Raw genomic sequence first — 23,521 nt, 5'->3', positions numbered from 1 at the left:
CACAAGCCCTCAGGTATTAGTAAGAAGGATTTTGCGGGTTGCGGTTGTCAGTTCTGGTGCCTGGATCAATACTGGGTGGTTTGTCGGGTTTCATTCCGTTTTTTTTGTGTTTTTATCGTGGTTGAATACAACCGAGTCGCTTGCTAGGCCATTTCAGAAGGCATTTAAGAGTCAACCACATTGCTGTGGGTCTGGAGTCACATGTACGCCAGACCAGGTAAGGATGGCAGATTTCCTTTCCGAAAGGACATTAGTAAACCAGATGGGTTTTTATGACAATCGGCAATGATTTCACGGTCATCATTTTACTTTTAATTCCAGATATTATAGTGAGTTTAAATTCCATCACCTGCCCTGGTGGGTTTCAAATATCACTAGTCCAGTGACAATACCACTACGCCACAACCTCCCCGTGAACTGAAGAGACAGCCTCATGGGAGCATGGTGTTGTGGCGATAACAGATCTGGTTCTGGGAAATGAGGTGAGCCATGTGGTCAGTACGGGAATGTTTAAGGATGCTGATCAAGGTTTCAGTTAGCCATGGAAAAGGTCAAAGAGCAATCCAGAGAAAAACAATTGGGGTGAGATTTCCAGTTAAATGGAAATAAACGATTGACCGTCAAAACTGTAATTAAACAATGGGCTGCCTTAAAGAGGAGTTGGGTAAAGTACAGGGGAGCTACATTCTCATGAGGGGGAAAGGTAGTTACCACCAGACAAGGCCAGGGCTCCCTGGATGATGGAAGGAATAGAGAGTAAGGTGAAACAGAAAAAGTGTGTACGGTAGAAGGTGGATTGACAATACAAATGATAACCAAGCTGAAATAGAAAGTTCACAGGGAAGAGAAAACACAATAAGAGCATATGAGAGGAGACTGGCAGCCAATAAAAATGGGACTCCAAAAGTCTTCTATATGCATATTTGATTTATTTATTGTCACGTGCACTGAGGTACAGTGAAAAGTGTTCTGCGTACAGTCCAAGCAGATCACTCCACGCATGAATACAAAGAACATACTATAAATTTTTAAAAATAAATTTGGATACCCAATTATTTTTCTCCTATTTTGGGTTGTGGGGGTGAGACCCTTGCAGACACGGAGAATGTGCAAACGCCACACGGACAATGACTCGGGGCCAGGATCGAACCTGGGTCCTCGGTGCCGTGAGGCAGCAATGCCATGTGACGCCCTATTAAACATGGTGTACATACACAATGTAAATTGTGGGACTCGATGGGCCAAATGGCCTCCTTCTGCACTGTAAATTCTATGAAATACATAAACACAATTCATCGGATGCAGCATACGGAATATAATGCTACAACTGTAGAGAAGAAGCTTAGAAAGATCAGTTCAGTCTATTGGAGGGCCATTCAGGAGTCTGGTAACAGCAGGGAAGAAGCTGTTTTTGAATCTTTTGGTGCGTGTTCTCAAACTTTTGCATCTTCTGCCTATTGGAAGAGAGCATAACCCAGGTGGGAGGGGTCTTTGATTTTCCTGTCTGCTTTCCCAAGGCAGAGGGAGGTGTAGACAGAATCAATGGATGGGAGGCGGGTTCACGTGTGTTCACAACTCTGTAGATTCTTACTGCCTTGTGCCAAACCGTTGCCATACCAAGCTGTGATAGTGGAACAGGGCTGATTAGGGACCAGAGTTTATGCAAGGAGGCTGTAAAATTTGAGGGTTTCAAAGTATAAAACCTTTTTTGTTTTAAGTTACGAGTTCCAAATGTTTAATCCAAAGCAAAGGGGTTCTCATTTGTGCTTGACCTAACAAGGTACGAACGACTAGTATTCGTTAAGTAAGCAGAATTATTATTTTTTTAATTTAAGAGTACCTGATTTTTCCAATTAAGGGACAATTTAGCATGGCCAATTCACCTACCCTGCGCATCTTTTTGGGTTGTGGGGGTGAGACCCACGCAGAGTCCGGGAGAATGTGCAAATTCCACACGGACTGTGACTCCATAAGACATTGGAGTGGAACGCCATTCGGCCCATCGAGTCCACTCCACCATTCAATCATGGCTGATTTCAACTCCATTTACCCGCTCTCTCTCCATAGCCCTTAATTCCTCGAGAAATCGGGGCCAGGATTGAACTCGGGTCCTCAGTGCAGTGAGGCAACAGTGCTAAAGACTGTGCCACCATACCGCCCAAGTAAGCGGAATTTATGTAAAATGTACTTAAGCAGTGAAGGCAGCCTCAAAATACTTTACCCTTCAAAGGCTTAGGATTCTGGCGGTATAGGCGAAGTCTGATTTCTTCTGTCTCAAAAATATGAACTAGTTCTTAGAAGAAGTATACCATTGAAGCAATGGTAAAAGAGTGCGAACAAAGATACTAATTTTCCAACTGTTATTCCCACTTCTCATTATTCCTTATTTGAAAATAGCTAAAATTACTCAGAATTCTTCATTGGTGAGTGTTACCACCTTCATGGGTTGTAAGCTGAGAGTCAGCCCTATCTCTTACTAGGCCCTGGAAGTTCACATTTCACTGTGAACAAATGTTATATTCTTTAGTTAGATTGCCAACGTATAAACAATGTCCTCGTGTCAATAGTTCGCATGATTCCTGGGTCCAGACACTCTGTACACATGATCACACAATAGTTCCTATCATTCACATGAACAAATATTAAAACCATTAAGAACAAATGTTAAAAACACTTCCTGCCCTAATATCAGAAAATAAATGTTTCCTTCCAGGACAGATCAATTAAAGCAATGCATGTTTATTGAAACATAATGTGTCATCATTCAAAGTTAAAACTATCGAACTCTTTAACTTTTCCTTCAAAGCAAAGAAATTTAGACCCAAGACCACATCGAAGTTGTAAACTTAGTTTAAATGTGGTTGTTACAAGTAACTGCCTTCCTGCTTCCCTCCCCCAATTACCTTAATTGTTAATTATCCAACAGAAATTCAAATTGACTATTTTTTAAAAAATGGCTAACTTAAAAATTCATAAACATTAATTCACACTGTACAAAACCCCAAGGAATATAATACTATTATCAAGTATTACAAGGCGCAACAAAATGATGCAGTGAGTTGGTTGTTAGGATCTGGAGCCACTGTCTGAAAAGGTGATGGATGCAAATTCAAAAATAACTTTAAAAAGGGAATTGATGGGCAGCACGGTGGCGCAGTGGTTAGCATTGCTGTCTCATGGTACCGAGGTCCCAGGTTTGAATCCTGGCTCTGGGTCACTGTCCGTGTGGAGTTTGTACATTCTCCCCGTGATTACGTGGGTTTCGCCCCCACAACCCAAAGATGTGCAGGTTAGGTGGATTGGCCACGCTAAATTGCCCCTTAATTGGAAAAAATAATTAATTGGGTACTCTAAATTTATTTTTTAAAAAGGGAATTGAAAAATGCTTAAAGGAAAAGTATCGTAGGGCAGGCAGGTGGGACTAATTGAGTAGCTCTTTTAAAGAGCTGGCATGGATTCAATAGACTGACTCTCTCTGCAGTATAATTCTGACTTTTTCCAACAGAATTGTGATTGTTGTAGATCAGTTATGGTGTGTAAATAAAGCCTAATTTTGTATTTGTATCTCCTCCATCAATTTCCACTCCACAGATGCCAGAATTGTGCCATTTTAATTGTGTGGTTGTTTCTACAGCAACCAAATCAACTATGGGAGCACCAACTCATTTATTTAGTTGACCTTGGAGTTATCACTGGCAGTTAAGCACCTGTACGAACCTGCTGTTAAATCATTTTCAATGCATTTGGATGAATAATAGATTTCATTAGCTGATGAAAAAGACAGTTGCTTGATTTCACCTGACTAGATTCTTAGTTTTAATGAATAAGGGCTCAGCTGGTGGGTGCATTGCTCAGTTAAGAATCAAAAGTGTTCTTAATTCCAGGGTTACCATTCAACACTGAGAATCAAGGCTTGATTTGAATTTAGAGACAGAAGGAATAGGCAATATTGGGAGATGAAAATTGCAGTGCTACTCTTCCTGTATTGTTTAATGTAATATTTTTTTGAAAGGCAATTTACTGGGGTTGCTTTCTATAGAATTGAGGGTGAGGGGGCATTGAATTGAAGTGCACTGATATTGTGGATAGGAAGGATCTATTTTCTTTGCAGAGAGGTCCGTGACCAGGAGAAATAGATTTAAAGTAATTGGCTGAAAGATTAGAGAGAATTTGAGGTGATTTTTTTTTCACTGAAGGTATCTGGCATTCTTTGGCTGAAGGATTGTATTTAAAACAATTGTGTTCTTGGATATGGGCATCAAATGCCATTTCAGGGGTGTTGCCAGTGTTCACAAGATCTTGCCAACTAGTTGAAGTCTTGTCTTATTTTAATGAAAAGAAAATAGCTCTGAAACTGAAGTGCTCTTGTAGACACTCGCAGCAGTTTTTATCCTTATAAATAACTCTCATACTGTAAAACTGTATATATCTTTAAAAACATGATTCGCCCTATGTCTATGTATTTACATTGTGTATTTATCGTATGTCCTATGTTTTTCATGTATGAAATGATCTGTCTTGACTGTATGCAGAACAGTACTTTTCACTGTACCTCAGTACACGTGACAATAAATGTAAACCTAAGTAAAATAAATGTTCGCCATCACTAGATTGGACATGAGTTGGTAATGTTACCATCCTTTGTTTTAAGAGGATTTTCAAAGATGCACTTTCTGAAATGCCATTTCAGGAACCAGTTGTCACAAGCTCAATGTGAACAATCGTTTTATGATTGAAGGTATTAAATGTGAGGCTTTAATGTATAGACAGCCCTCTGCACTCCCCCACCTCCCAGTCTGCCCACATCAGCTTCTAGTGAAGAAGCTGTTTAGAATCATAGAATTCCTACAGTGCAGAAGGAGGCCATTCGGCCCATCTACCAATCCTCTGAAAAGGCTCCCCACCTTGCCAAACTCCCCTGTCCCACCCAATCTTTGGACACTGCAACAATTTAGCATGGCCAATTCACCTAAACTGCACATCTTTGAACTAGGAGGAAACCAGAGCATCCGGAGGGAACCCATGCAGGCAAGGGGAGAATGTCCAAACTCCAGACAGTCACCCAAGATCGGAGTGGAACCTGGGTCCCTGGCGCTGTGACGCGGCAGTGCTAACCGCTGTGCCATATGTTCCATTCGGTTTTTTTTTTAAACTAGGCATCCTCACAACACCATAATACACTACATCACCTTTATTTTTCTTTCCGTTCATTCCTTATCTTGAGACTTCCTTTCATAATTTAATGAGGGAACTGTTTCCATACTTTCACTCGTGCTACTTTGAACAATTGCAGCTACCATGTTTCATCACTTTAGTCGCATAATAAATGAGGACCTGACTTTAATCACCTTGGGCTAACACCTTTCAAAATTGAAGGATCAAGATTATTTCTCTATACTTTTTGCAATATTATTGGCAATTTACAATACTACCTTTTCCCACCCCACAAATGGTAAACCAAGCTATGTAATCTCTTTTGAATGCTTGCTAATATTTGAATAATTAAATGATCTGTGGATTTGTATTGTCTGCAATACAAAATATTTTAAAACACTTTCAACTTCATCATTTATGGCTCTAACTAGTTTTAATTATATCAACAAGCGACCCCTGAGAACAGACCGTTTACCGTTAGTAATAGTTTTGGATCAGCTACTTAAAAAGTGATCTAAAAACACATTTCCATTTGTTATTTAGCACAATAGAAAATTGCGTCTGTCCCTGGTATTGGTTTGAGAATTTTAACCTTTTGATTCTTGCATTCTAGCTGAGACAGATCCGTCATATACAAAGGACTGTTCAATGTGCAGGAGGAAGTGGTGCAGCCTCGTTTGTGGTAAGTAATTGGTGAACAATATAGGAAAATGTATTTTTTTTAAACGTAATCTTAAATTAATTCAATTAGGATAATTTCAGTTGAGGCAGCACAGTGGTTAGCACTGCTACCTCACAGCGACAGGGACCTGCGTTCAATTCCGGCGATGGGTGACTGTGTGGAGTTTGCATTTACTCCCTGTGTCTGCGTGGGTTTCCTCCGGGTGCTCCAGTTTACTCCCACAGTCCAATGGTTAGGTAGATTGGCCATGCTAATTTGCCCCTTAGTGTCCAAAGGTTATGTGGAGTTCTGGGGATAGGGCGGGGATTGGGATTAGGTAGGGTGATCTTTCAGAGGGTCAGTGCATACTCTATGGGCCGAATGGTCTCCCTCTGCACTGTAGGGATCCTATGATTAACCTGATACTACAATGGTTACAACCCTGCTTTTACTTCTGGTGTCAGTGTTTGAACTCCGGTACTTAAGTTAATAGGTTGAAAGTCTTAATCTTGTGCCAGAGTAGAGTAAATGCAGATAAGGTATATTCAACCCACATCCGAATGAATACTGGGGCTGGTTTAGCACAGGGCTAAATCGCTGGCTTTGAAAGCAGACCAAGGCAGGCCAGCAGCACGATTCAATTCCCGTACCAGCCTCCTCGAACAGGCGCTCCCAGAATGTGACGACTAGGGACTTTTCACAGTAAGTTCATTTGAAGCCTACTTGTGACAAGTGATTTTCTTTCATTTTTCGTTTCATACGTGAGCAGCACCATTGTCTATGTTGAGTGATTTTTTTGAAATATTTGTTCTTGCGATGTGGACCTCCTTGGCTGGGCAGCATTTGTTGCCCATTCCTAATTGCCCTTGAATTTAGTGGCTTATTAGGCCATTTTAGTGGGGGGAGTTAAGAGTCAACCACATCACTGTGTGGGTCTGGGACAAGCTTCATGGTCATCAATACACCTTTAATTCCAGATTTTCATTGAATTCAAATTTCACCATCTGCCCTGGTGGGATTCGAACCCAGAGCATTATCCTGGGTCTCTGGATTATTAGTCCAGTGACAATACCACTATGCCACTGCCTCCTTCTCTTCCCACCGCCCCTCCCCCACCCCAAGGTTGTGCTTCTTTGCATTAACCAAATAAGCTAAATCAACAAACTGGGTTAAATTAAAAATGCAGTTCCTTAAGGGGAACCTGCATCAAAGTAAACAGAATCTCAAAGGAAACTTAAAACATCAAACAAAATTTGATTCAAGGGGTCGATAATGCACTCCAGTCCCTGCGGTGCCCACCAGGCATGGAAGGCCTCAATGATGCCAGCAGGCACTGCGTGTTCTCTTTCCAGGGACACCTGACAGCAAATATAACCACAGAAGCAACTGGGACTGCTGTGCACAACAACCTCTACCCCAAGTCCCCGATGGTGAGGGGTAATACTCACGTGTAGACAGCCCTCCACCGGGGACCTCTGCTGCTGGAACACGGCAGCAACGCAAGGAGTTGAAAGGTGTGCAGCAGCAGCCTATACAGAAAACCGTCTGCACCATGCTAAAGGGCATGGAGGGCTTTTCTGTGAGGCGACTCAGATTGTGGGGTTCTGGCATCGAGGGGGGCCTGGGGCCAATGCAAAATTCCGTCTGAGTGGGGGTATGCTCAGACAGGAGTCTACCGCACACTCGAGTATCCTCGAGACTTGTGTGAGACCACTAATTGGGTGAATTTGAGAAGAGAGTTCACCTGTCATTGAGATCACTGTTTTGACCTTCCACTCAACATTGTTTTGGGAAATGTTGTGATTAATTCTGCAATGTCTGCCGTATGGTTTAACTTTCCATAAGTAATGCTTGATTATTGTAAATATGTGAGCAGAATACAAGAAACCGGTTTTGATAAAATGTCAAGTTCAGCAAATGCATGTATTGCGGTTACTTGGGAGATTTAACTATTTGGCATCCATGGGTTGAAACGGTTTTTCAATATGCTTTGGTACACGGTATATTAGCAAGCTATGAATGATCGCTTAACTGGGTGAATGAATGAAATCAAAATCGCATATTGTCACAAGTAGGCTTCAAATGAAGTTACTGTGAAAAGCCCCTAGTCGCCACATTCCGGCGCCTGTTCGGGAGGCTGGCACGGGAATTGAACCGTGCTGCTGGCCTGCCTTGGTCTGCTTTCAAAGCCAGCGATTTAGCCCTGTGCTAAACCAGCCCTGTGGCACAGTGGTTAGCACTGCTGACTCACAGTCTTAGTGCCAGGGCCCAGGATTCAATTGCAACCTTGGGTGACTGTCTGCATGAGTTTCTAGTGGGTGCTCAGGTTTCCTCCCAGTCAAAAAATGTGTAGATTGGGGCAGTGGTTAGCACTGGGACTGCGGCACTGAGGACCCAGGTTTGAATCCCGGCCCTGGGTCACTGTCCTTGTGGAGTTTGCACATTCTCCCCTGTCTACGTGGGTTTCACTCCCACAACCCAAAGATGTGCAGGTTAGGTGGATTGACCACGCTAAATTGCCCCTGAATTGGAAAAAAAAATAATTGGGTACTCTAAATTTATTTTTAGAAATGTGTTGATTAGATGGACTGGTCATGCAAAATTGCCCTTAGTGTCCAAAGATGCGCAGGTTAAGTGGGGTTATGGGGATAAGGCGGGGAGTGGGTCGAGATGAGGTGCTTTTTTGGAGAGTCGGTGAACACTTGATGGGCCAAATGACCTCCTGCACTGTAGTGATTCTATGGAATTGAAATATTTCAGCTGTTGTGTTTAGAGCAGTCACATTGCATGTGATTTCATGTAAAGAAAAATGTAAAAGTCATTTCAATGGCATAAAAAAATATTTTTGAAATTCATTCTAGGTGCCTGTAAGAATTGTATCTAGGAAAAAAATGATCTATGAACTTGCATTACTCTGACTTTCAGGATATTTCTGAGAACAGCATACATCTTGGCAAAAAAATATAAGATTTGGGTTGGAATCATAATCACTATCAAATTAACTAAAGTATGCAACCTTATGGTCTGAAAATCATTACTGATGAGTAGAAAGACTTCAGACTGCTAAATGGAAATGCATTGTTTTAAGTCTTGAACTAAGATGTTGAGAAGATGAAACCATTCTAACCCTGCTATAGTTTCTACAGGGTTTATGGTGGTATCTTTGGTAAATACATTAAATTCAGTCTAAAGGGAACTGTGTAAAGATAAAAGGGGGAATGTCACTCTCAATTTCATGGCCACTTGGGGGCGGCGCGGTGGAGCAGTGGTTAGCATTGCTGCCTCATGGTGCCGAGGACCCAGGTTCGATCCCAGCCCTGGGTCACTGTTCATGTAGAGTTTGCTCCCCATGTCTGCGTGGGTCACACCCCCACAACCCAAAAATGTGCAGGGTAGGTGGATTGGCCATGCTAAATTGCCCATTAATTAGTGGGGGGATGAATTGGGTAATTTAAATTTATTATTTTTTTTAACTTCATGGCCACTTTGTGTGCAGTTTCGTTAAGCGTTGGGTAGTATGTAAGTACCAATGTCATTGTCTCCTGAGATCTACATGTCCCTGATGTTGTGGAGGATAGGTCTAGCCACATTGCTGTGGAATACTTTGCTCAGTTGGACTGAACCACGCCACCTATCCCACATTGAAAACACCTTTGACCACAAATCCATCCAGCAGAGGTCCATAGTAACATTCTCCACACCCTGAGGTGGTAAGTACATGGTGCATCCAGTCTGATGGTTCCCCAAGTGGATTCAAATTCCTTTGACAGAATTCTTCATTGCCAGAACTTTCAAGCAAGCCCCCAGATGTAGCTTGGCTGATGGTGAGAAGGTCCCTCCCGATTAGATTCTTCATGCATAACTGAGGTCTCAGCACGGCTGCAATAGGGAAGTTGCAGTCGCCCACCTCCTGAAATGTGCCTTTGTAAATGAAAAGATGAAATGAAATGAAAATCATTTATTGTCACAAGTAGGCTTCAAATGAAGTTACTGTGAAAAGCCCCTAGTCGCCACATTCCGGCGCCTGACCGGGGAGGCTGTTATGGGAATTGAACTGTGCTGCTGGCCTGCCTTGGTCTGCTTTCAAAGCCAGCGATTTTAGCCCTGTGCTAAACAGCCCCTAAAGCAAATCTGGGAAGAGAGGCAGTGGTTTTTGTTGAGATTTATCCAGAGTAGCTCTGTAATAAAGGATTCTATGCTCTACAGGCTGTTCCCAGGGATGCACACTAAGATAAACATGAACTGCTACAGGAGGACCATCAATCTGGTGAAAGATGATCTTTAGTCTGCCCGAAACATGGTCTTTCAGTACACAACAGAGAGTTGCAGAATAACGCAACCAAAGTCCAGGACTACTAACTGAATGACACACTAAAACTTTGGATAGCTGCCACAAAGACTCCATAATGAAAGGCCAAATTTTAAGACCCTCTCACTGTCGTGCACCAGGAGTCTGGACCCATGTAAAACTCCTTGGACAGTATGCAAAAGAGAATGTTTGACATGAAATGTAAATGATGAATATAACTTGTAACTGTAGTGAGGCACCTCACTGAAAGAAATATAACTATATTGCACTTTATGTAATGTCAGATTTGAGCTGTTATGTAGTGGGGAGGCAGGGCACAGCAGTATTGTCACTGGACTAGTAAACCAGAAACCCAGGGCAAGTTCTGGCACCATCGCAGATGGCGGAATTTGAATTCAATTTTAAAAAATCTAGAAAGAAAAGTCTTTGACAATAACCATGAAACCATTGTTATAAAAACACATCTGGTTCACTAATGTTATTTAGGGAAGGAAACCTGCCATCCTTACCTGGTTTAGCCTACATGTTACTCCAGACCCACAGTAATGTGGTAGACTCTCAAAACCCCTCTGAAAGGGACAATAAATGCTGGCCCAGCCAGCGACACCCTCATCCTGTAAATTAATTTAGCAAGATATGTTTTTGAAAGAAGAAACAATTGGTGTCATCAATATTCATTGCCTCCTGTAAAATGCAAAATTTCTAAAATCCTTGTCCTCCATCAACAATCTTCCATTGCCTTACCCCTCACTACCTCAGCGACCTCCTTATTCTGTTCATGCGCACATTTATACTCGGCTGTTTGGCCTCCTTTGCATCTCCTTTCCCTCTGCTCCAACGTCTTCAGCTATATCTGCTGCGTTCTAGAATGTAGTCCATAAGCCCCTCCATCTTGCTACTTCACTCCATCTTAAATCTTCTCAAAATCTGCTCCTTTGTACACCTTTACTACTCCAATCCTCCTTTCACCAGTGCTTGATGTCTGGTATGTTTGCTTCATTGAAGATCCTTTAAAACACTAAATGGTACTTTAAAGGTCTGAGTTATTGTTGTATTGAGAAGTGAATTGCTTTCAGCATATGTTAAAACTTATTTTTTCCATTTAAGCATAGAGATACACCCACTAACAATCCAGATACACCATTTGATTTCACACCAGAAAATTATAAGGTAAGTGCACCGTGGCACTTGTTTTCTTTTGGAAGTTTCACCAATAAGTAATTTTTGGATAATTCAATGAATTGTTTGCAATGTTAAATATTAAAATAGCTGGAATGGGGATTGAACCCCACGCTGGCATTACGCTGTGGCTGATCAAGGGGCCCGGTATCGGGAAGATGTGGCCAGCTGACCTCCCTGCCCTTGCTGCTGGACCCCCCTCACCAGCGACTCCCCTTTGTCACCACTCGTTTATGGTCTGGGTTCTTCGTTGATCCAAGGCCTTCGGTAGGTGTAGTACCAGCAACAGCCATTGTCTCCCCAGTGGGGCTGCTGGACAATAAAGAGCTGCTGGACTCTGGCCGGAAACTGTGGGCAAGCAGGATCTGCCTCTGGAATCCTCCACTTTGGGAAAGGTTGCTGCTGTCCAGTTAAGTGCCAAATAAAGCTGTTGTGTTTTTTAGGGAAATTCCTATTGTAAAGCTGAAAGCCAAAACCAAACCCTTAAAAGCTGTCCGACTTACAGCCAGACCTGGCCTATTTATCTTGTGTAAAGTTGACTGTTTTGCATTAAGAGTGCTATTCCATGTTTGCCGTCTTTGGAGAGTCTCCATACAGAATACTGAAGCTGGAAATTCTGCATGTGCGCTTGCAGCCATTATTCTGCATCCTAACCCGTGTCTTCACATTGTATCATTTCTGCGGCGTTTTCAGCTGCAGTAAAATGAGCCAGGACTGCTACATTATCACTCCCACCCTAATTATGGTCAATTACGACTCATGCAAGATTGGAAATTTAAATCACTAGGATTAAAAGTGGGTGTATGGCTCTTGTGTAAAGTCATTTTGTGGATAAAATTCTAACAATTTTTGGAGGTCTGCTCCCATGCTTCAAGCTGGGTGCTATGCCCTTGCTCATCGTGGATTCTTTGGTGCTGCCGACAACCCCTTCTTGGTTAGGCTTCTGATCTCCTGGTCTTCACACTTTCAGGTTGATAGTGCTCAATCTGAGCACTGCTAATAACAGTCAATGCGGGTTAGCCAAATGACCTGCTGTCTGTGGGAGCCAGTGTGATTGGGAAAATGTATGGACCCATTTTCTGTTTGGAAAGTAGAAGAATCTTCATATATCTAGGTTAACTTAACTAACTGCTCTTAAAAAGTAATTAATTGGCTGTGAAACTTGGAATGGAATAAAATGTATTAAATGTTCATACATACCCAATCTATGTTGTTAAACTTTGGGTGGTATTAATTATTAAGGTGTTACATTTTGTGCTATAGGTTTGGTGCATTCATGCTGTTAGTGCAAAACATTACTTTTCCCCCTTCCACTTATTCTATTTTTATATTGGCTCAGAAATGCTTTGGGACACCGAGGTCAAGAAATGCAAGTGCCTCTACCCGCTCTCCCTCTAATAATGCAGCAACATTTGGGAAGTCAATAGTGTTGTGGATTGTGACTTGAAGCCCATCTTGCCTTCTGTAGAACTGTGCGTGCCTATGTTCTAACTGCCTCCAAACTGGTTGGTTGACTAAAATCATAAAGATTTGTCAGTACACTTTGAATGTAATTTTCTTTTTTATATTCATTTTTTCAGCGGATAGATGTTATTCTCAGTAGTTATCCAGAAGGGCATAAATCAGCTGCTGCAATCCCAATGCTAGATCTGGCTCAGAGACAACATGGTTGGCTACCTATCTCTGCCATGAATAAGGTAAGTAATGACCATAATCAAAAGTTTGACATGCGTAAAGAGATTTTTATAATCCTATTTTAAAAAAACCTTGCTTCACACTCTGTGTAAGCATATGTTTGCCAACGTGAATCTGCAGGACCTTTACAAGGGTGCCATGTGGATAACTCCTTAGCAGTTTTCTTTCCAACTCCCTAATCTGCATACAGGGGTCTTGCTTTCTTTCTGTACTTTGCATTCTGCAGAGTCATAATTGGAGCTGCGATGGCAAATCGGGTAAGATACCCCCATTCTGATCCTCCTGACCTGGATATATACATAACTGTTCTTTCACTACTGTTGGGTCAAAGTTTTGGAAATCTTTTACTGTATGCCATTGTGAGCATCATCACTATAGGGATTGTAGCAGTTCAAGAGCAATTAAGAAAGAGCAATATATATTACTATGCCAGGGTCACCCACATCCTGAAATTAAGGGTTCTATGTGCCCCATACATTTGGATGTATAGTACGAAGTCTTACAACACCAGGTTAAAGTCCAACAGGTTTGTTTCGATGTCACTAGCTTTCGGAGCGCTGCTCCTTCCTCAGGTGAATGAAGATGTATGGCTGTCATGAAAATTAAACTCAATTTGCTGGATGGAAAGAAAATGTTTCTTGGTCCACAATTTTTTTAATTCCCTAGTCACAATTTTAAAAGGCATAATTATGATTTTATATACAGTTTATAATGTATATGAAAAGAGGGGGAAAAAATTCTGTGTAGGTAATTTTGTTTGTTCATTGTAATATGACTCACAAACCAATGACCCATCAAAACGTAATTTGGGAGGCCTTTAAACTGTCCAATGCTGTACCTTGATTGATCAGATGGTGTTTTCAGAATTATTGAGAGGGAGCCAAACTCACCATATTGCCACCATATGAATGACTCAATTTTGCAATTCTGACCATCTGCTATGTGTTTTTGAATCTTGGTGTTTTCATCGTTTTTTTTCAATAATGCAGTCTGTTTCCTTCACCTACTTCAAAAAATACTACATAATATTCCTTTGATAAAGGGTGGCACCTTCAAAATGGTGACTTACTACAGAGATTGATCTGATGGTCTTGTGGAGTGACTGAGAAACAATCTTGATTTCAGGAATACTGTATAAATAAAGCATTGTGTTGTCAGCCATCTGTTGTGTGTTGCAGCAGTTCAGATCTAATCAGGCATGCTTTTGTTGGTTGTCCGTTCCACTTAAATGCAATTTTGCTCTGATGCTTTTCAACTCACTCGACTGCATCCATGTTATTTTGAGCTACACGTTTGATATTAACTGTCGGAGACACTGGGGACAAAAACATTCACTGAAATAAGCAACGTGATTGTGACTGGCAACCAATAGTAAAAATGTCAGGCATATTTTCAGATTTTAAGTTCAATATTCATGTAAAATCAATTTTCCTTTTCTGGTGATAAATATGAATTCGAGGCAGCACAGCGTTAGCACTGCTGCCTCATGGGCCGAGGATCTGGGTTTGATCCCGGCCCCGGGTCACTATCTGTGTGGAGTTTACACATTCTCCCAGCGTCTGCGTGGGTCTCACCCCCACTATACAAAGATGTGCAGAGTAGGTAGGTGAACTGGCCATGCTAAATTGCTCCTCAATTGGGGAAAAAAAGAATTGGATACTCTAAAAAAAATTTTTTAAAGATAAACATGAATTTGATTCTGTTATGAACCTCGCTGATGTCAAATGCAAAGGCAACATGGAACACTCTTCCTTATTGGTGTATAATTTCAATTTGGTATACTGTGAGAAAAGATATGCAAACCAGGGAGAGAGGAATAGTCCAGTCATTTTGTAATCCATTAATAAAGAATATTTATTCACTTTAAAAAAAATTTGTAGAGTACCCAATTATGTTTTTTCCAATTGATGGACAATTTAGTGTGGCCAACGTAGCGTGGCCAATTCACTTACCAGGAACATTTTTGGGTTGTGGGGTGAGACCCAAGCAGATAAGGGGAGCATATACAAACTCCACAGTGACCCGGGCCGGGATAGAACCCGGGTCCTCTGCGCCGTAAGGCAGCAGTGCTGACCATTGTGCCACCTCAATATTTATTAACGTACAATAAAAACACAAGGACTATAATACACTACGACAGTACACTTAGCAACTGATGGCTGTACACACAGTATTACATGAGGATACCCCTTTGCTCCCAACGACCTACATTTCCTGAACTCTTGAGATCCCCCCTTTTTTGAAAAAAAAAATGTTTATTAAGGTATTTGAAAATTTTTATAATAATATGACATAAACATGGTACAGTAAACATTTCCACCCCCATCCCAGTCTTCACACCCCCCAAACATAAAACAGCAATCTGGCCCTCTTTCCCCCCCCCCCCCCCCCCGGAATACTGCATCTGCTGACATTTTAATTTTCCCAGAGAAAGTCAGCAAATGGCTGCCACCTTCGGGTGAACCCAACCATTATTGACCCTCTTTTTTTTTTTTCCCCTTTTTAAAAAATAAATTTAGAATACCCAATTCATTTTTTCCAATTAAGGGGTAATTTAGCGCGGCCAATCGACCTACCCTGCACTTCTTTGGGTTGTGGGGGTGAAACTCACGCAGACACGGGGAGAATGTGCAAACTCCACAAGGGCAGTGACCCAGGGCCGGGATCGAACCTGGGAACTCAATGCCATGAGGCAACGATGCTAACCACTGCACCACCATGCTGCCCTACCATTGACCCTCTTAAGGCAAACTTTATCTTCTCGAGACTGAGAAACCCAGCCATCTCACTAACCCAGGTCTCTACACTCGGGGGCTTCGAGTCCCTCCACATTAACAAGATCCGTCTCCGGGCTACCAGGGAGGCAAAGGCCAAGACATCAGCCTCTATTGCCCCCTGAACACCCGGCTCTTCCGACACTCCAAAGATCGCTACCTCTGGTCTCGGCACCACCCGTATTTTTAGTACCGTGGACATTGCCTTAGCAAAACCCTGCCAAAACCCTCTAAGCTTCGGGCATACCCAAAACATGTGGACATGATTTGCTGGGCTTCCCGCGCACCTCGCACACCTGTCCTCTACCCCGAAAAACTTGTTCATCCTAGCCACTGACATGTGTGCCCGGTGGACTACCTTGAATTGTATCAGGCTAAGCCTGGCACATGATGAGGATGTATTAACCCTGCTTAGGCTATCCACCCACAGACCCCCCTCTATCTCTCCTCCAAGCTCGTCCTCCCACTTGCCCTTAAGCTCCTCCACCGGAGTTTCCTCTGCCTCCGAAAGCTCCTGGTAAATATCCGATACCTTCACCTCTCCCACTCAGGTCCTGGAGACTACTCTATCCTGTATCCCCCCGTGGCGGCAGCAGCGGAAAGGCCGGAACCTGCTTTCTCAGGAAGTCTCTCACCTGCAAATAACTAAACCCATTCCCTGCTGACAATTCAAATTTATTCTCCAAGGCTTTCAAGCTGGGGAAACTCCCGTCTATGAATCGATCCCCCATCCTTCTAATTCCTGCCCTTTGCCATCTCCGGAACTCTCCGTCCAGCCTACTCGGTACAAACCGATAGTTATTATAAATCGGGGTCCAAATCAATGCTCCCTCCATTCTCTTGTACCTCCTCCTCTGCCCCCAGATTCTCAGAGCCGCCACCACCACTGGTCCTGTGGAGTATCGGGCCGGCGAGAATGGAAGAGGTGCCGTTATCAGTGCTCCCAAACTTGTGTCTTTGCATGACGCCATCTCAATCCGCTTCCACACCGACTCCTTTACCACTACCCACTTCCTAATCATGGCTATATTAGCAGCCCAGTAGTAATTGCAGAAGTTCGGCAGCGCCAACCCACCCTCCCCGACTGCGCTCCAGCAACACTTGCTTCACTCGCGGAGTTTTACCCGCCCCCACACAGCCCGAAATAACCCGCTTGAAAAAGGCCTTTAGGATGAAGATGGGGAGGCAGTGAAAGACAAACAGAAATCTGGGAAGGGCCATCATTTTCACGGTCTGTACCCTTCCCGCCAGTGATAGCGGGAGCATGTCCCATCTCTTAAAGGTCCCTTCCATTTGTTCTACTAGCCGGGATAGGTTTAACTTGTGCAGTTCCTCCCATTCCCGGGCCACCTGGATTCCCAGATACCGAAAGCACTTTCCTACCATTCTAAGCAGCAGCTCTCCCAGTCTCTTCTGTCCTCTTGCCTGGATCGCGAACATCTCTCTTTTCCCCATGTTCAATTGATACCCCGAAAAATTGCCAAATTCCCCCAGGATTCACATTACTTCCCCATCCCCTCCAACGGGTCTGCAATATACAAGAGCAGGTCATCTGCGTAAAGCCCCCCCTGAACCAGACCTTTCCAGTTCCTAGAGGCTCTTATTGCCATGGCCAATGGCTCTATGGCCAGAGCAAACAATAACGGGGAGAGGGGGCACCGTTGCCTCGTCCCTCATTGTAGTTTAAAATACCCCGACCTCAGCCGGTTCGTGCGCACACTCGCTACTGGTGCCTGATAGAGCAACCGCACCCAGTCAATAAAGCCCTTCCCAGCACCTCCCACAGGTAATTCCACTCCACCCGATCAAAAGCCTTCTCCGCATCCATCGCTACTACCACCTCCACCTCCTCTCCTTCTGAGGGCATCATAATAACATTCAAAAGCCTTCGAACATTGGCCTTGAGTTGCTTGCCCTTTACAAATCCTGTCTGGTTTTCCCCTATCACCCCTGGGACACAGTCCTCTATCCTTGTGGCTAGTATCTTAGCCAGCAGTTTGGCATCCGCATTCAGTAGAGAAATTGGCCTGTATGACCCGCATTGCTCCTGATCCTTCCCGTGTTTCAGGAGCAATGAAATCGAGGCCTGCGACATTGTTGGGGGGAGGACTCCCTTCTCTCTTGCTTCGTTAAAATGTCCTCACCAGCAGTGGGCTCAATATCTCTGAAAACTTCTTCTAGAATTCCAGCGGGTAGTCGTCAGGCCCAAGGGCCTTGCTCGACTGCATGCCCTCCAGCCCCTCGATTATTTCCTCAATCTCAATTGGGGCTCCCAGCTCTTCCACCAGATCCTCATCTGCCCCCGGAAACCAGATCCAAAAACTGCCTCATCCCCTCCACCCCAGCCGGGAGTTCCGACTCATATAATTTACTATAAAAGTCCATAAACACCTCATTCACCCCCACTGGGTCCAGGACAGTATTCCCGCCTCTACTCTTTACTTTACTTCACCTATCTCCCTGGCCACCTCCCTTTTCCTGAGTTGGTGCACTAACATTCTGCTTTCCTTTTCCCCGTACTCCTAAATCGTCCCCCCTTGCCTTCCTCAACTGTTCTACCGCTTTCCCTGTGGTCAACAGCCCAAACTCCGCCTGTAACCTCCGCCGGGGCCGACGAGTATCTCCTGTCCGCCTGGAGTATCTCCTCCACTAACATATCCCTCTCAGTCCGTTCCGCCTTTTCTCTGTAGGCCCGTATCGAGATTAATTCCCCTCTGACCGCTGCCTTCATAGCTTCCCAAACCGTCGCTGCAGAGACCTCCCCTATGTCATTTGTTTCCAGGTAGTTCTGGATGGACTTGTTCATTTGCCCACAGATCACTTTGTCTGCTAGCAACCCCACATCCAGTCTCCACAGCGAGCGTTGCACTCTCTCCACACAAACCCATAGGTCCAGCCAATGTGGGGCATGATCCGACACTGCGATTGCCGAGTACTCAGTATCCACCACCCCCGGTATTAGCGCCCTGCTCAGACAAAAAAGTCAATGCAAAGAGTATACCTTGTGGACATGTGAGAAAAAAGAAAACTCCTTCGTCCTTGGCCGTGCAAACCTCCATGGGTCTACTCCCCCCCCCCCCCCGGTTCCATAAACCCCTTCAATTCCTTTGCCGCAGCCGGCCTCCTCCCTGTCCTGGATTTTGACCGGTCCAATTCCGGATCAGTGACTGTGTTAAAATCTCCTCCCATGATCAGGTTATGTGACTCTATGTCTGGGATCTTACCTAACGCCCGCCTCATAAATTCCGCATCGTCCCAATTCGAAGCATATATGTTCACGAGTACCACTCGCACCCCCTCTAGCTTCGCATTCACCGTTATGTACCTACCCCCCCTTGTCTGACACGATTCTCCCTGCCTCAAATGCCTCTCGTTTATTGATCAAGATCGTTACCCCCCCCCCCCCCCCGCTGGTCTTTGAGTCCAGCCCTGAGTGGAATACTTGGCTAACCCACCCCTTTCTCAATCTCGTCTACCCTTTTTAGGCCAGCCTCTAGCTCGCCTCCTCGAGCCCCCCCTTCGGGCATTCGTTCCCGACCTCCCATTTGTCCCCCAGTAACAGTTCCTCCCCTGTCAGCAAAGTAGCTCCCCCTCCCCCCACTAAACACTAAAAACCCAACCCCCCAAGTCAAGCTCCAGCTTAACACCTGCTCGCCCCCCCACTGTGCTTCCGTGAGTCAACTAACACATGCTGACTTGATAGCGCCCGCCCATGGCACCAAGCGGTCTGTCTCCCCCGCCCCCCCCCCCCCAAAACTTGGACAAACATATTAAAAGCATCACATTCCCCAGTAAACAGAGAATAAACAGTGAACAGCCACTTTAGAAAAAAAAGCCACCCATAAACAGAACCAGCCCCAAAGATCACCCCCCCCCCCTAACTAGCTCATTGCAAGACAAAGTTACCGTTAGCCATCTAAACAGCCCCTTATTACACATAACACTATTTATACTTATATACAGCTCAGCACAACAAATCACCACCACAGTACTCTCCAAGGCTTCAGTGGCTTTTTGTTCGCCTCCAGCCCCTTTTCTTTAATAAAAGTCCATACTTCGTCTGGTGTTTCAAAGTAGAAGTCCCGTTCATCATGTGTGACCCACAGACGGGCTGGGTACAACATCCCGAACTTCACCCCCTTCTTAAAGAGGGCCGTTTTTGCCTGATTAAACCCAGCTCACCTCTTGGCCAAATCCGCGCCCAGGTCCTGATAAATGTGCTGCTCACAATTCTCCCACTTGCTGCTCCATTCCTTCTTGGCCCACCGCAGAACGTGTTCCTTGTCCAGGAATCAGTGAAAGCATACCACCATCACCCTCAGCGGCTCGTTCGCTCGGGGCTTCTTCACGAGGGCTCTGCGCTCTATCCACTTCCAGGGGCCGAGGGAACGCCTCAGCCCCCATCAACTTCTCCAACATGCCCGTCACATAAGCCCTCGCATTCGATCCCTCGCTGCCTTCAGGGAGGCTGACAAAGTGGCTTTCTCACTGGTATGCTAATACGGTAGCACAGTGGTTAGCACTGTTGCTTCACAGCGCCAAGGTCCCAGGCCCGATTCCCAGCTTGGGTCACTGTCTGTGTGGAGTCTGCATATTCTCCCCTTGTCTATGGGTTTCCGCCCACAAGTCCCGAAAGACGTGCTGTTAGGTGAGTTAGACATTCAGAATTCTCCCTTTGTGTACAGGAACAGGTGCCGGAATGTGGCGACTAGGGGCTTTTCGCTGTAACTTCATTACAGTGTTACTGTAAGCCTACTTGTGACAATAAAGATTATTTAAAAAATTAATCCGCATATCAAAACCTGCCCTTATCAGTTCCCCTTTTTATTACATTTGATCCCAGTTTCATTTTTTAAATCTTAATTTTCCCCAATTCTTAACAGATCCTCAGATATGGTCAAACTAGGATATTGATGCAGTTTCTGGTCTGAAATAATATAATGTTTAGCACATTAAACACAGGAAAGGACCAAAGGATCAATTCAGCTTATCTCATCCAGATTTGGTAGTTATGTGCACCATTGCCCTAGTTTACCAGTACACCCTCTTCCCATTGAAATACAAGAGAAAATATAATAAAATCATAGCACATAGAAGATGGTCGTTTAGTTCATTGTAGCTGTGTTGGCTGTTTGGAAGACCTAGCCAAATTAGTCCCACAACCATGCTCTGTCCCCATGTTCTTAAATGTTTTGTTTAGGAATATATTCAATTCCCTTCTGAGTGTCAATATTGTATTTGCTTCCACCAATTTCAGGCAGTTCATGCCAGGTCATAATCCTACCCCCCCCCCCCCCCCCCCCCCCCCCCCGTAAATAAAAAATCTGAGCATATTCAATGACCAAGCCTCTTCTGCTTTGTGTGTGACAGAAAATTTCAAAGATGAACAACCCTCAGAAAAAAAAATTCTCGTCATCTGTCTTCAGTGGGAGGCCCCTTATTTTTAAACTGTGCCTCCTAGTTCTAAATTTACCACAAGAGGAAACATCCTCTCCATATCTACCCTGTCAAGTTCCCTCAGAATCTTAAATAAAAACAGAAAATGGTGGATAAACTCGACAGGTCTGGCAGTATTTGTGAAGACAGAAACAGGGTTTACCCTCAGACTCTTATCTGTTTCAATCAGTTTACCTCTCATTCTTCTAAATTCCAAATGAGAAAAGGCCCAACCTGCTCAACCCTTTTCTCATAAGACAACCCCTTCATCCTACGAACCAGCCTAGTGTGCAGAAATACAAAATTGGCCTAAGGCAGGAAACTAGTGGTAAATGTTGTTTATTGGTCTGGAGAACGGTGTGGAGCTCTCCATGGATCAGTACTAGGCTCACTGCTTTTAAGTTAATGACCTAGATACAGAGTACAAAAACAAAGATGTTATGGAGGGCCGTTATACAATAATGGTCCAGCTACACAAATGTAAGCGGTTAGTTTTTCCTGTGTAAAGATCCTCCTCAGTCACAAGAATGTATTCAGTTAGTTGAAGATGTTTTTTAAACAGAAGACTTCATTGTGTCTTTTCATAGTTTCAAGAAATATAGCTTTTCTTTGGGCTTTCACTTGTGCTGTAAGAAGGTGGGATAATGTTATGTTAATGTTAACATGTACTGGATATCTCATCAATTGCATACATTTCATTCATTCAAATATAGTTATTTGAAACTGCTGGGCTGAATTGATGGGAAGTTGAAGAATTTGCAGTTTGTTTCATTAGCGTCTATTCTAGGAAGCTAAATCTTCAAATCACTTTCTATAATGTCTTTTTCTTTAAAAGGTTGGTGAGCTTCTGAATATGCCTGCTATGAGGGTATATGAAGTAGCAACATTTTACACTATGTTTAACCGCAAGCCAGTGGGAAAGTTCCACATTCAGATCTGCACAACCACACCGTGCATGCTCCGTGACTCTGACAGCATTGTAACATGTATCACGAAAAAGCTTGGTAAGCAGAAAATCTGGATACTCCATAGTCGTTTACTGAAATGGGAAAATCCTTTTATTAAAGTATCAATGTTGCTGGAAAATCCTGAATTTTAAAAAAAATTAAATACTATGAAAGCTAACGTTAGTGTACAAAAATATTCTAGTATTGATTTTGTGATTATGGCTTAGTTTACTGAAGAGAAACTACAAGTGATTAGTACCCTGCATTTATTGGACGTATTTGTAAGTATGCTCTGTCAAAATTATGATTAAATAGGGACTTTAAAAACAAAATATTCCACCATTTAATGCTCCAATAACTTATTCCATCATTTAATGTTCCTATAATTTTCAAAGCTATTTCTTTGCAGTACCGTTTCATGTCTCCAGAACATCACAAAGTACTTCACAACCAATTAAATACTTTTGATATGTAATCATTGTTGTCTTGTAGGTAGAAACCGCAACCATTTTACACACAACAGCAGTGAGATTAAAGTCCAATAATTCTGTTTTGGTACTCTTGATTCCAGGTTAAATATTGGTCTAAACTAAGGCACTTCTACAGTATGCCATATGATCTATATCCAGCTCAATAGGCAGCAAGGATCTTGGTTTAACAACACAGCATTCCTTCACTGCACAAGTTCTGAGTGGAACTTGAAACTACAAGCTTTGAGTCGGGTGAGAAAGCTTCTAACGAGCAAAGCTAACAAGAAATCAAAAAATTGTTTATTCGGTTCTCTCAACTCTAGCATTTCTTGTTAGGTAAAAGTTGGTTTCGTACTCAGCAGATGCCAGATTCAAATTCTGAAAATGCTTCTGATGAAAGTTAGGATTAACAAGTATCCTGTGATGGGGCAGCACGGTGGCAGAGTGGTTAGCACTGCTGTCTCACGGTGTCGAGGACCTGGGTTTGATCCCGGGTCACTGTCCGTGTGGAGTTTGCACATTCTCCCCATGCATGCATGGGTTTCGCCCCCACAACCCAAAGATGTGCAGGGTAGGTGGAATGGCCACGCTAAATTGCCCCTTAATTGGGAAAAAAAAGAGTTGGGTACTCTAAATTTATAAATAAAAATACAAGTATCCTGTGATAACAGATTTTTGAGTAGGTTGGATGTAATTTCTCAACTCTTCTCCTACACAACAAGTGGTTAACACCCAATGGCTGCATTGTGGTCCTACACGAGTGGTAACGCCCAATGGCTACATTGTGGGTTTTTTTTTTAACTAGTAGTAAATCCGCAATCTCAAATGATAATTAGACACGTGTTTGGATCAATGTTGCTTATTTATGAAAGTTATTGAAGTTATGTCCAGTAGTG

At 43.5% G+C, this 23,521-nt stretch overlaps 1 protein-coding gene across 1 annotated transcript in view; it reads left to right on the top strand.

Moving 5' to 3' along the window:
* The first annotated feature begins 5,748 nt into the window (after window positions 1–5,748).
* LOC140406474 (NADH dehydrogenase [ubiquinone] flavoprotein 2, mitochondrial-like) overlaps window positions 5,749–23,521 on the top strand; it is a 28,804-nt gene continuing 11,031 nt past the window's right edge. The window contains exons 1-4 of the mRNA XM_072494501.1: window positions 5,749–5,836; window positions 11,232–11,294; window positions 12,884–13,000; window positions 22,044–22,212. Coding sequence (XP_072350602.1) covers window positions 12,944–13,000; window positions 22,044–22,212 — 226 coding nt within the window. The 5' untranslated portion in view covers window positions 5,749–5,836; window positions 11,232–11,294; window positions 12,884–12,943. The remainder of the gene's footprint in view (window positions 5,837–11,231; window positions 11,295–12,883; window positions 13,001–22,043; window positions 22,213–23,521) is intronic.

The sequence above is a fragment of the Scyliorhinus torazame genome, unplaced genomic scaffold (genome assembly GCF_047496885.1).
Source record: "Scyliorhinus torazame isolate Kashiwa2021f unplaced genomic scaffold, sScyTor2.1 scaffold_550, whole genome shotgun sequence".
In the NCBI taxonomy this organism is placed as follows: domain Eukaryota; kingdom Metazoa; phylum Chordata; class Chondrichthyes; order Carcharhiniformes; family Scyliorhinidae; genus Scyliorhinus; species Scyliorhinus torazame.
The sequence above is the reverse complement of the archived record's forward strand: the minus strand, read 5'-3'. Positions and strand labels throughout refer to the sequence as shown.